The sequence below is a fragment of the Symphalangus syndactylus genome, chromosome 18, assembly GCF_028878055.3.
Source record: "Symphalangus syndactylus isolate Jambi chromosome 18, NHGRI_mSymSyn1-v2.1_pri, whole genome shotgun sequence".
Lineage (NCBI taxonomy): Eukaryota > Metazoa > Chordata > Mammalia > Primates > Hylobatidae > Symphalangus > Symphalangus syndactylus.
The window spans coordinates 55,433,028-55,446,931 of NC_072440.2; the positions used below are offsets into that span (position 1 = coordinate 55,433,028).

At 47.2% G+C, this 13,904-nt stretch overlaps 2 protein-coding genes across 6 annotated transcripts in view; one reads left to right on the forward strand and one right to left on the reverse strand.

The window, feature by feature from the left end:
- SLC25A18 (solute carrier family 25 member 18) overlaps window positions 1-1,753 on the forward strand; it is a 32,505-nt gene extending 30,752 nt beyond the window's left edge. For all 3 annotated transcript variants that reach the window (XM_063623306.1, XM_055253251.2, XM_063623307.1), the window contains exons 10-11: window positions 451-526; window positions 957-1,753. In XM_063623306.1, the coding sequence (XP_063479376.1) occupies window positions 451-526; window positions 957-1,098 (218 nt within the window). In that variant the 3' untranslated portion in view covers window positions 1,099-1,753. The remainder of the gene's footprint in view (window positions 1-450; window positions 527-956) is intronic.
- Window positions 1,754-3,054: 1,301 nt separating this feature from the next.
- Window positions 3,055-13,904, reverse strand: part of ATP6V1E1 (ATPase H+ transporting V1 subunit E1) — a 37,026-nt gene continuing 26,176 nt past the window's right edge. For all 3 annotated transcript variants that reach the window (XM_055253258.2, XM_055253259.2, XM_055253260.2), the window contains 4 exons: window positions 13,317-13,385; window positions 9,429-9,523; window positions 5,711-5,798; window positions 3,055-3,620 (listed from right to left, as the gene is read on the reverse strand). In XM_055253258.2, coding sequence (XP_055109233.1) covers window positions 3,558-3,620; window positions 5,711-5,798; window positions 9,429-9,523; window positions 13,317-13,385 — 315 coding nt within the window. In that variant the 3' untranslated portion in view covers window positions 3,055-3,557. The remainder of the gene's footprint in view (window positions 3,621-5,710; window positions 5,799-9,428; window positions 9,524-13,316; window positions 13,386-13,904) is intronic.

A 13,904-nucleotide genomic window follows, 5' to 3' on the forward strand; every position in this document is an offset into this window, starting at 1 on the left:
CTTACATACAGATCACACAATGGCAGAACTGGCCTCATGACTGTTTTTTTTTTCTTTGTTTTTGAGACGGAGTCTTGCTCTGTTGCCCAGGCTGGAGTGCAGTGGTACAGTCTCAGCTCACCACAATCTCCACCTCCCTGGCTCAAGCGATTCTCCTGCCCCAGCCTCATGAGTAGCTGGGACTACACGCACGCGCCACGCCCGGCTCATTTTTGTATTTTTAGTAGAGATGGGGTTTCACTATGTTGGCCAGGCTGGTCTCAAACTCCTGACCTTGTGATCTGCCCACCTCAGCCTCCCAAAGTGCTGGGATTACAGGCATGAGCCACCGTGCCCAGCCTATGAGTCAGTTTTATATGTGGTGGCTCTAAAGGAGGACCCAGCCCCTTAGTGTTGAGGGGAGGACACCGAAAGTAAGCTGTTCACTACTTACTTTTTTACTTGATTTAGTTTTGAAAACTCGAATCCAAACCCTCAAGAAAGGCCTGGGTGAGGACATGTACAGTGGGATCACCGACTGTGCCAGGTGAGAGCCAGTGTCCCCTCAAATGGTGGCTGGGACAGGTTCCTCTGAGTGGGTGTCTGCCTACACAAGATTTAGAGACCAACTTTAATGCTGGGCTCTGGGTTTCTTTGAAGTCTGTCTTTCCCTCACCTCTCAAAGAAAGAAAACAATGTACTGGGAGCCTTTTTCTTCTTCCTGGCATCCCCACAGCATCTCTCACCAAAGATTCTAGCCACATCAAGCCTATTTGCAAGGCCTTGACCCAACTGCATAAGTAACCAACCTGCATGCACCTAGCGGGTGAGGCACAGCTCCCACACTGTTGGCCTCTTGCTCTTGTTGTGGAAGGCACTATTCTCATATGAGAGGTGCACAAATGGAGAGGCTGCCACTGAGGGCTGCTTGCAGAATGCCCCTGCCCATCAGCTCACTGGCTCTTCTTTCTCCCCAGGAAACTCTGGATTCAGGAGGGACCATCTGCCTTCATGAAAGGCGCTGGCTGCCGGGCGCTGGTCATAGCACCTCTCTTTGGGATTGCTCAAGGGGTCTATTTTATTGGGATTGGAGAGCGCATCTTAAAGTGTTTTGAGTAGACAGAGCTGGAGGTCAGGTCCTTGCGCTCGCCGCCCTCTCTCTAGCCCATCTGACTTAGCCTAGAGGGGGCAAGGGCAGGCGGGGCCACTCTGGCCTGCCTGGTCCTCCGCGTTGTAGTGCTACCTCAATCTCGGGAGAAACAGCCCTATATTCTAACAACAAGTTGAGCACAGCCTTCTTCCCCTTTGTGTCTACGCTCATTTTCCTTTGTGGGCACAGCTACCAGGGGCTTTCGGAAGCCCCTAACCACCTACTTTCCAACAAAAATGGTACTTTCGTTGTATTAATTGCAGGACCTTAACAGGTAGTCACAATAGAAGGGTTGTTTCTACATTTTAACATTTCTATTTCACAAACTCCTCGGCATTCTTCAGTCAGCTTGAGGATTTAGCATTGTTAATCTTGGACTCTATAACTTATGAGTCCTAGCACTGATTTTGAGGAAAACAAAGATCAGAAGTTCAAGGGACCGTGAAAGCCCTCAGAGTCAGCACCTAGTTTGAGACCAAGCACCCTTTCGAATCCCTGGATGGCTGAGGGGGCTGAGGCCGGCTCTGACTGGGCAGCCCAGCCCCTCCCCCAGAGCCCAGGCTCTTGCACATCCCTCCCTGTAACCGAGGAACACTTTGAAATAAAGGTGAACGGTTAAAATCACATCTGTTCATCAGTGGGTACAGCAGACAGGACGCAGTGTATGGCATCACCACCTACTTTTCTACGTCCATTTCAAAACCAAACATTAAAAAGGACACAGAAGCAGACCCCCGTCACTTTCAAACTGTTATTTATGGGGGTGGAGGAACACAGCCATAGGGAAATATCTGCTTGTTTGTTAGTGACACTGGGTTTTAAGCCTTGATTCTATCCCTTCATAAGTGAATCGTCTTGAGGAGCTGAGTTTGCTGTGAGAGCCCTCCTCACACACCTCGATTCCTCCCGCAAAGGCTGCTACAGGGGAGATAATGTCACAGCAGCAGGGCCAAGTCCTAAGAAAATCAGCACCTGCTGCAGAAGCTGGTGTTTACAACAGTCCCACCTACTGTGAAACCTGGGCTAACGAGGAAGACGATGGTGCTAACATGGTCAGCCTTGGGGGCCCCACTCTCTGTTAATGAGAACTGCATTTGAGTATGGGCCCTGGAGACAGACCTCAGTTCAAGTCCCAGATCCACCATGTACTAGCTGCAAGGCCCTGGGCAGCTCTTAGTCATCACCTACGGAAAAATAAAACATGGGACAGGGAAGGAAGAACAGGGCCTCTGTGAAAGGATCTGGTTCCAGCACAGTGACCTGCTCCAAAATAACGGTTTTTTGGGTCTGGCGCCGTGGTTCACGCCTGTAATCCCAGCACTTTGGAAGGCCGAGGCGGGCAGATCACAAGGTCAGGAGATCGAGACCATCCTGGCTAACACGGTGAAACCCCTTCTCTACTAAAAATACAAAAAATTAGCTGGGCGTGGTGGCGGGTGCCTGTAGTCCCAGCTACTCGGGAGGCTGAGGCAGGAGAATGGCGTGAACCTGGGAGGCGGAGCTTGCAGTGAGCCGAGATGGCACCACTGCACCCCAGCCTGGGCGACAGAGCGAGACTCCGTCTCAAAAAAAAAAAAAAAAAAGAAAAAGAAAAAACAAACAACTTCGTTTTTCTCACTCGGGCAACATAATAAAACTATTTCCTCAATACAGTTGTGCAGCCCTTCTAGAGGCCAGGTCACACTGAAGAGCCATGTGGGGTGTGTGGAAGATCGCAAGGGTGGAAAGAATGCTCCCGGTGATGGGCTGGACAACCAGCAACAGCCCAGGGGACCTCCAGAGGGTTAACGGGTCCAGGTGCTGACAGCTGTCACCATCAAGTGCCACGGGGATTGGGAAAATACTTCTCTTCTAGGTGCCTCAGTAAGAATTTGACTCTGTCAAAACCTAAATTTGTAGTGCCTTACACTAGAAATCACATTAAATCCGCATAACTCTTTTAATAAATAAAGCATATTCATGGCTTAGATTTTAAATCACATTTACAGATGAGGGAAAACTTCTAGGCCTAAACAGGTAACAGTAAAGCAACTACTGCTGGAAGGAGTGGTGTGCTACATGCGCCTTAAGCCTCAAGAGTGGGGACTGCAGGGCCAAACACCAAACACATCACCTTTAGGCCAGACGGAGAGTGGAGACCCAGGAAGCCCATGCAACCACCATCTGCCCCCTCCCCTAGTGCTGCAGAACCAGCTGGACACTGTCACTTTCAGATGAACTGGAGGGGGGTCCTGATCATATTACATGAAGCTTTCCACCATTGTTAACAATTAGGCAAGGCATGAGTGACAGAGCGGCATCGCTGATAAATACAGAGCAATACTGGGGCAGTGAAGAGGAAGCTACAGAGACATTCGTGTTTCTTCAAATATCAGAAGCTTCCACATCACAGCAGAAGAGCTGAGGACGAGCTCCACCTCCTGAAGGCTTAGTCCAAAAACTTCCTGTTGGCATTTGCACCAAACAAGGCTCCCCGGACTTCTGGCATCATCTGTGGAGAGAAAATATAATATATATGCAATGTCAGCTGAAGAAGTTATAGAGCCCTGCACATCTGTTTTATTTTTTTTTTTTTTTGAGACGGAGTCTCACTCTGTCACCCAGGCTGGAGTGCAGTGGCGCTTCTCCACTCACTGCAAGCTCACGCCATTCTCCTGCCTCAGCCTCCCGAGTATCTGGGACTACAGGCGCTTGCCACCACGCCTGGCTAATTTTTTTGTATTTTTAGTAGAGACGGGGTTTCACCATGTTAGCCAGGATGGTCTCGATCTCCTGACCTCGTGATCCACCTGCCTCGGCCTCCCAAAGTGCTAGGATTACAGGCATGAGCCACCAAGCCCAGCCAGAGTGCTGCACATCTTAACCACAGGTGGAAAGCCATGAACCTCTACATGGCTGGGAAGGACTCACAAAGCCACGCACATCAAAGCCACCCTTTCCTTCCCTGAAGCACAGTAACACATTCCTTGGTGAGAAACTTAACTCATCCCAAATCCGGGGTTCAGACTGCTTACAAAAGGGACACATTAAAAAAAAAAAAAAAACCTAAAGTCACCACTATCTCAGACTTAACTCATCATCATCATCATCTCACCACAATATGCTAGGTCACCTACACTCTTTCTTCAGTAAACATTTACTGAGTGCCTACTATGGCCACAGCAGTTGCAAAGAACACTTCCAATGCCAGCTTAGGCTGGAAGCACTTGCTACAGCCACTGATGAATCCTTAGGAGAACTTAACCCTGGACTTCCAAGGCTCGGCTGTCCAACAGGGCAGCCCCAGCTACAGGTGCTTATTGTGTGTGGAGAAACTGAATTTTTCGGTTTAAATATCCCTAAGTGAGTAGTGGCTATGACACTGGATGGGACAGTGGCTACTAGGAAACAATGTTCTTTTTTTTTTTTTTTTTTTGAGACGGAGTCCCGCTCTGTCACCCAGGCTGGAGTGCAGTGGCGCGATCTCGGCTCACTGCAAGCTCCGCCTCCCGGGTTCATGCCATTCTCCTGCCTCAGCCTCTCCGAGTAGCTGGGACTACAGGCGTCCGCCACCACGCCCGGCTAATTTTTTGTATTTTTAGTAGAGACGTAGTTTCACCTTGGTCTCGATCTCCTGACCTCGTGATCCGCCCGCCTCGGCCTCCCAAAGTGCTGGGATTACAAGCGTGAGCCACCGCGCCCGGCCGGAAACAATGTTCTGAGGTTTAAGTTACCAGAATATGAAAAAATCAAGGTGAAAGTGCTTTAGTTATAAGACAAGTATCTGCATAAACAGTAAACCGCATATCTAGGTCAGGGAATAACTAGGTTAACAGCCACAGCAATAGACTACCACTGGAAGTCTAGAAGATGCCCAGCATTTTAGAACAAATGGAATTTTCCTGGCTTGTTTCCTAGAGTTCATGTGTACAAATCTGGAAACATCTGAAAAGCCAGCAGCTTTATGATAATTCCTTTAAATAAGTATTTGTGTCTGAGCACGGTGGCTCACATCTGTAATCCCAGCACTTTGGGAGGCCAAGGCGGGTGGATCACCTGAGGTCAGGAATTTGAGAACAGCCTGGCCAACATGGTGAAACCCCATCTCTACTAAAAACACAAAATTAGCCAGGTGTGGTGGCGTGCGCCTGTAATCCCAGCTACTCGGGAGGCTGAAGCAGGAGAATCGCTTGAACCTGGGAGGTGGAGGTTGCAGTGAGCAGAGATTGCACTCCAGCCTGGGCAAAAGAGTGAAACTCCATCTCAAAAAAGCAAAACAAAACAAAAAAACACAAGTATTTGCTTTAGTTCCCATCATTCCTGTTAGAGAAAGAACTTGTCAGCACTTTACATGTAGTAAAATGGACATATTCGAATCCTAGGTCAACAAAACCCTTGTTCTGACTCCAAATTCACCCTCATGTAAATGTTACCGCCTCAGCAAAAATGCTACTACGTGCCCAATTCTCATTCTTTTTGAGAAAATGTCCAAAAATGTGGAAAGACAGCAACAAATCCCAAATATCAGTGAGTGGACACGTGTTCTCTGTCCCGCTTCAAAGTAACAGCAGACCAACTACCAAGAAGTACTCCCACACTCACCTGCTGGGCTATGAGATCCAGCCGGCTTTCCAGGGTGTTGGAAACCTTTATTTTACGATCCCCATTATAGATCTCAACTCCACCAGCTCTGCAAAAAAAAAGCACGGAAAATAATGATTTTCAAAAACTTGAGAAAGATACATGGCACCCTTTACTTCCGCAGAGGAATGCCCTCGTCTTGGTGTGCAGACTGCGCAACCCAAGCAACAGGCTTGAAAGGAACTGAAAAAGCTTCTGAAGATGTAACGCACAGTTGGTTTCAGGAAACCCCAGTCCCCGCCCAGATGTCCATTATATGAAACAGTGTAGTATTTGCATACAACCATCACACATCCTCCCCTATATTGCAGATCATGTCTACAGCACTTAAAATAGCTAATACAATGTAAATGGTTGTTATACTGTAGTGTTTAGGGAGTGAAAAGAAAAAGTTGGTTGAATTCACAGGTGTGGACCCCAAAGATACAGAGAACTGACTGTATTCATCTCAATAACTGTCATCTACCAAGTGACACTATGTGTCAATTTGTTTTTTTTTTTGTTTTTTTTTGAGACTCGCTCTATTGCCCAGGCAGGAGTGCAATGGCGTGATCTTGGCTCACTGCAACCTCTGCCTCCCGAATTCAAGCAATTCTCCTGCGTCAGCCTCCCCAGTAGCTGGGATTACAGACACCTGCCATCATGCCTGGCTAATTTTTGTATTTTTGTAGAGACGGGGTTTCACCATGTTGGCCAGGCTGGTCTCGAACTCCTGACCTCAGGTGATCTGCCCACCTCTGCCTCCACAAGTTTTGGGATTACAGGAGTGAGCCACCGCTCCTGGCCTGTGTCAATTTGATTTTATGTTACAAAACCTGTTTTAATTATTACGGCCAGCCCTCCTCAACAAAATGAAAAAGAGAGGATTTCATCTCAGTTTGCAAATCACTCAGACCTCATCTGAATGTTTTCTTAAGCCCAATCCTGCTCATTACTGATGAGGCCCTATCATGACTGCATGTGTGTCTGATAAAAGATGCCACTGCTGGCCAGGCGTGGTGGCTCACCCCTGTAATCCCAGCACTTTGGGAGGCCGAGGTGCTCCCAAACTCAAGTTTGAGGCCAGCCTGGCCAACATGGCGAAAGCCTGTCTCCACTAAAAATACAAAAATTAGCTGGGCATGGTGGGGCGTGCCTGTAGTCCCAGCTACTTGAGAGGCTGAGGCAGGAGAACTGCTTGAACCCAGGAGGCAGAGGTTGTGGGAAGCCGAGATCGCACCACTGCACTCCAGCTTGGGTGATAGAAAGAGACCCTGACTCAAAAAAAAAAAAAAAAAAAAGAGGCCGAATGCGGTGGCTCACGCCTGTAATCCTAGCACTTTGAGAGGCCGAGGTGGGCAGATCACGAGGTCAGGAGATTGACACCATCCTGGCTAACATGGGGGAAACCCCGTCTCTACTAAAAATACAAAAAAAAATTAGCCAGGCCTGGTGGCGGGCACCTGTAGTCCCAGCTACTCGGGAGGCTGAGGCAGGAGAATGGTGTGAACCCGGCAGGCGGAGCTTGCAGTGAGCCGAGGTTGCGCCACTGCACTCCAGCCTGGGTGACACAGTGAGACTCTGTCTCAAAAAAAAAATAAATAAATAAAAATAAAAAATAAAATAAATAAATAAATAAGATAAAAAAAGCCATGAGGTTGGTGCTAAACGTCAATTTACAGATAAGGGAATCAGGGCTCACTGCTATGGTTTGAGTCTGTTCCCTCAGAAACTAATGGTGAAATTTGATTCTCAATGTGGCAGTGTTGGGAGGTGGAGCATAGTAGGTGTTCAGGGCTCAGGGGCAGATCCCGAGGCACTGAATCGTGGTGAGGGCCTGGATTCTAGCTCCGACAGGACTCGACTGTGAGCAGAGGGTGGGCTGGTATGAGAGGAAGTCTGGCTCCCTAGGCTCTCCAGCCTCCTCTCTCGCTATGTGGTCTCTATGCACACACCCACTCCCCTTCCACCTTCCGCCATGAGTGGAAGCAGCCTGAGGCCCTCACCAGATGCAGCTGTCCAATCTTGAACTTTCCAGCCATGAGAATCATGAGCCAAATAAACCTCTTTTCTCCATGAATTACCCAGCCTCGGGTATTCTGTTATAGCAACACTAAATGGACTACACCACTCAGTGTAACTGAATAAACGAGTCCAAGATGACCCAGGTAGTAAGTGGCAGAATGAGGAATCAAACCCAACTCTGACAGCAAATCTTATGAGTTTATATACCTTTTCCATTTATAGAGCATTTTCACATGTACTATCTTATCTTTTTTTCTTCACTGCATGAAACAAAAAAGCCAAAAGCAATGATCCTATTTTACATATGATGAATTCAGTCTCCAGGTCCCGTAGTAGCAAAAGGCCAAGACAGGACTCAAATCTAGGTCTTACATTCCTAAGTCTGATAATCAACTAACTTCAAAATGTGTCCAAGGCACCAGGTGCGGTGGCTCACACCTGTAATCCCAGCACTTTGGGAGGCTGAGGCAGGTGGATCACGAGGTCAGGAGATCGAGATCATCCTGGCTAACATGGTGAAACCCCGTCTCTACTAAAAATACAAAAAAATTAGCCGGGCGTGGTGGCAGGCGCCTGTAGTCTCAGCTACTCAGGAGGCTAAGGCAGGAAAATCGCTTGAACCTGGGAGGCAGAGGTTGCAGTGAGCCAAGATCATGCCACCATACTCCAGCCTGGGTGACAGAGCAAGACTGTCTGTCTTAAAAAAAAAAAAAAAAAGTGTCCAAGGGACTTTCTTCAATGTTAGTCAGTAGTGTGGCTAGGTGGCCTCAGACAGGCCAGTGAAATTGAGAAAATGACACTGGCTCTGCCCTTGTCAGGAGTTTCTACTGCCTACCCGAACTACACGAAGCTTATTAGGGACACTGATCCCAGAAATGTTCTGTCATTTTCTCACAGTCATAAAAATACCACTCATACTTGCAATTCTATCTCTAAGGAACCTAACTACTAGGCATACACAATTCTTGTTTTGATAACTATTACCTAGAAGGAGGGAGTATGTACCTCAGCATCCAATAAAGAGATCTGGTCCCAGCTTTCATTCTGGGGGCCACCTCCCGGCAGAAGGAATGCAGTGACCATAAACCAGACTTTTTTCTTTTTTTTTGAGATGCAGTCTTGCTCTGTCACCATACTGGAGTCCAGTGAGTAACGTGTTCTTGGCTCACTGCAACCTCCGCCTCCTGGATTCAAGCAGTTCTCCCGCCTCAGCCTCTTGGGTAGCTGGGACTACAGGCGCGTGTCACCACACTCAGATAATTTTTGTATTTTTAGTAGAGACAGGACTGGACTGTGAGCAGAGGGTGGACTGGTATGATAGGGAGTCTGGCTCCCTAGGCTATGTTGGCCAGGATGGTCTCAATGTCTTGAACTTGTGATCTGCCTGCCTCAGCCCCCCAAAGTGTTGGGATTACAGGCGTGAGCCACCGCACCCAGCCAAACTAGACTTTTAGAGTATGTTTAGCCAGCCAACAAGGGAAAGCAAGAGAGCGCTGCGAGAACAACAGAAACAGCTGCAAGTAGAACACATCACAGCTCTAGCCTTGTGTCTAAGAGTGCATTGGTGAAAATACCATTTTAAAAAGGCCTGGTATAAAGGCCACTCTCCCAGGGAGAGAAGGTAGCTGTTAGAGAGAAGGTAGCTGTTAGAGAGAAGGTAGCTGTTACTCCTTACATGTCTTCAGGCAGGTAGGACTCCTGGTCAATTTGGACATCAACATCGTTTTTGGTGGCAATTTTGTACATAGGGATTGCCTTCTGCACCGCAGCCTGGAAATACAGAACACAATGAGAGGTGTCACTAGAAACTATGAAGCAGGTATCCAAAAACTCAACAGACTATACAAGCAAGGATACTTCCATTTATCCCATGTAAAAGAACAGAGGCACTGCTGATGGGAATGTAAAACAGCAGGGCCACTGAGGAAAAATGACAGTCTGCACACAGGAGGGAAGAGATGCGAATGGTTTATGTCAAGATTTAACAGGGCTTGGCAGGTGATTAAACACACCAGAGGCCGTTATTAGATTTGAAACATGGATCAGCAGGAGGAAGATACATTATTCCCCCAAACTGAGAGTGTTAGAAGCTGGGGGTAGGGAACGAGAGAAGGGAGGGAAGAGAAGTTTGGCTGCTGACATGAGCTTAAACTGGCAGTTGCAGATGAGGGGGAGACAGCAGGCACCAGAAACAGCGGTGCCATGCCATACCCATAAGGATGGTTCTGATCAAAATAACAGTATAACAGGTCCTCAAAAAATGAAGCACAGAATTACCACATGATCCAGCAATTCTGCTTCTGGGTATACAGACAAATGGATAGAAAGCAGGACAGATATCCGTATACCTATGTTTGCAGCAGGATTATTCACAATAGCCAAAAGGTGGGAGTAACTCAAGTGTCCAGTGACAGATGAACGGATAAACACAACGTGGGGCATCCGTACCGTGGAATATTATTCAGCCTTACAAAGGAAGGCCATTCTGACCCACACTACAGGGACCTTGAAGGTATTATGCTAAGTGAAACAAAACAGTCACAAAAGGACAAATACTGAATGTTTCCACTTATATGAGGTGAATGGGGGAGAGGAGGGGAGGGGAGAGGAGAGGAGAGGAATAATGGAGAGTTAGTGTTTAATGAGCACAAAGTTGGCCGGGCGCGGTGGCTCACGCTTGTAATCCCAGCACTTTGGGAGGCCGAGGCGGGCGGATCACGAGGTCAGGAGATCGAGACCATCCTGGCTAACATGGTGAAACCCCGTCTCTACTAAAAATACAAAAAAAATTAGCCGGGCGTGGTGGCGGGCGCCTGTAGTCCCAGCTACTCGGAGAGGCTGAGGCAGGAGAATGGCGTGAACCCGGGAGGCGGAGCTTGCAGTGAGCCAAGATCGCGCCACTGCACTCCAGCCTGGGCGACAGAGCGAGACTCCGTCTCAAAAAAAAAAAAAAAAAAAAAAAAAAAAAAAACATGAGCACAAAGTTTCAGTATGGGAAAATGGAAAAGTTCTGAAGATGGATGGTGGTGATGGCTGCACAATATTGTGAATGTACTTAATGGCACAATGTATGGTTAAAATGGTAAACGGTATGTGTATTTTACCATAATTAAAAAAAAAAAAAAGGAAGGCTGGGCGCAGTGGCTCACACCTGTAATTCCAACACTTTGGGAGGCTGAGACAGGCAGGTCACAAGGTCAGGAGTTTGAGACCAGCCTGGCCAACATGGTGAAACCCTGTCTCTACTAAAGATACAAAAAATTAGCCAGGCATGGTGATGCGTGCCTGTAATCCCAGCTACTTGGGAAGCTGAGGCAGGAGAATTGCTTGAACCCAGGGGGCAGAGGTTGCAGTGAGCCAAGATCGCATGATTTCATTCCAGCCTCGGCAACGAGAGCGAAACTCCATCTCAAAAAAAAAAAAAAAAAAAGGAAACTAGATCCCTGGAATAAAAGATAGAAGTGGGTTTTTACGGTCAGGCGCAGTGGGGCTCATGCCTGTAATCCCAGCACTTTGGGAGGACGAGGCGGGTGGATCACCTGAGGTCAGGAGTTCGAGACCAGCCTGGCCAACATGGTGAAACCCCCCTCTCTACTAAAAATACAAAAATTAGTCAGGCATGGTGGTGCACGCTTGTAATCCCAGCTAGTCTACTCGGGAGGTTGAGGCAGGAGAATTGCTGGAACCCGGGAGGCAGAGGCTGCAGTGAGCCGAGATTGCGCCACTGCACTCCAGCCTGGGTGACAGAGCAAGAATCCGTCTCAAAAAAAAAAAAGAAGTGGGTTTTTACTACTATCTTACAATTAGTGTGGTGGACATAATTAATAAAGTCTTGTCTTTGAACAATATTGTACACACTCAAGTAGCCATGTAAATCCTTTCTTGGAAGAGCTGAAGAACACCCACATTTCTCTCTGACAGTATTACTTTGTTGAACAAATCAATGCATCTATTCAAGAGTTCCTTGTTTTCAAATCTAATGCAGCACCACTTTGGAGAGCTAATCACCAATTCTGGACACTGATACTGTAGAAGTTTCAAGAAAAAGCTTGCTTGGCACTCAGAAATATCATGGTGTTAACTACAGAAGGCTAGTGAGCAACTTAAACCTCCCTCCACTGAATGCTATCACCTTGGTGAATTCTCCATTATGATGTTAAGCCCTGTTTCACAGGTTAATAAGTAAGGCTGTCAGCATAAACACGGACTTGGGTTACTGAGATGGTTTCTAACCTCTTATTATAGTGGAGAATGTAGAGTTAAGGGGAATGAATATTTATGTTCTCTAGCTGGCACACTTTCTTTCCTAGTGGACAAGTAACTTAGGGAGACAAATTGTAATAAAAATGCAAATAGGCCAGGCACAGTGGCTCACGCCTGTAATCCTAGCACTTTGGGGGACCGAGGTGGGTGAAGAACTCAGACTCAGAGCTGACCAGCCTCTCTGGGTGCCCACATTCTTCCTCTAGGTACAGGAACACACCGAGTGAGGTCGGAGCTCAGCCTTGCTTGTCTGGCAATAGGCTACCTCCTAAGATGGCACTGTCTATCTTTGTTCCAACCCAAAGTGCTGTTTCCATTACAGCACTTTGGGTTGGAACAAAGATTACAGCACATTAGATTACAGTATTACCAAGTTCCTAGAAAGAAAGGAAAGTACTAGCTTGGATGGCAACTTGACTCTTAAGAAAATAGATTAGAGGTGGGCCGGGTGCGGTGGCTCACGCCTATAATCCCAGCACTTTGGGAGGCCGAGATGGGTGGATCACGAGGTCAGGAGTTCAAGACCAGCCTGGCCAAGAGATCAGCCTGGCCAATATGGTGAAACCCCATCTCTACTAAAAATACAAAAATTAGCCGGGTGTGATGGCAGGTGCCTATAATCCTAGCTACTCGGGAGGCTGAGACAGGAGAATTGCTTGAACCCAGGAGGCGGAGGTTGCAGTGAGCCGAGATCACGCCACTGCACTCCAGCCTGGGCAACACAGTGAGACTCTGACTCAAAAAAAAAAAAAAAAAAGAAAAGAAAAGAGATTAGAGGCTTAAGTACACTTAAATACTACAGTGTGTTAAAACTCCTCTAATTCCCACGGTTGAGCTATTTTCTATGAGAACATGCATTTCATCCTAACATTTTGATCTGAAAGAAAGAAAGAGCAGGGTGCAGTGGCTCACACCTGTAATCCTAGCACTTAGGGAGGCTGAGACGGGTGGATCGCAAGGTCAGGAGTTCAAAACCAACCTGGCCAACATGGTGAAACCCTGTCTCTCCAAAAAAAAAAAACCAAAAATTATTCGGGTGTGGTGGCACGTGCCTGTAACCCCAGCTACTCAGGAGGCTGAGGCAAGAGAATCGCTTGAACCCAGGAGGCAGAGGTTGCAGGTGAGTGGAGATCCCGCCATTGCACTCCATCCTGGGCGACAGAGAAAGAGAAAGACTCCACCAAAAAAAAAAAAAAAAAAAAAAAAAGAAAGAAAAAGAAAAGAAGGAAGGAAAAGAGAGAGAGAGAGGGGAAGGAAGAAAGGGAGGGAGGGAGGGAAAAAATTATCCTAAATTATTTACCTTTACCAGAGGGAAATCTTGTTTCCTGCAACGAACAATCATTCGGGGCTCCAGCAACTGGTACAAACCCTGGAAGAAATAGTAGATACAATCAGTAGAAAATGCAAACTATAAAATAAAGCAACAGGCTGGGCACAGTGGCTCAGGTCTGTAATCCTAACACTTTGGAAGGCCAAGGCGGGCGGATTGCCTGAGCTCAGAAGTTTGAGACCAGCCTAGGCAACAAGGCAAAACCCCATCTCTACTAAAAATACAAAAAATCAGCCTGGCATGATGGTACGTGCCTATAATCCCAGCTTACTCAAGAGGCTGAGGCAAGAGAATGGCTTGAACCCAGGAGACGGAGGTTGAAGTAAACAGAGATGATGTCGATGCACTCCTGTCTGGCTGACAGAGTGAGACTCTGTCTCCAAAAATAAAAATAAAATAAAATAAAGCAACAGTAAAATAAGATGCTTCTACAGTTCTTTCATTTAGGTTGGAAAAATTTCCCCTGGTAAGTTCCACTAACAGATGGCATATACCACATGAGACCATGGAAAGATCTATCTATCCCAAACCAGATAAATGAACCCAAACCTTTGGTGG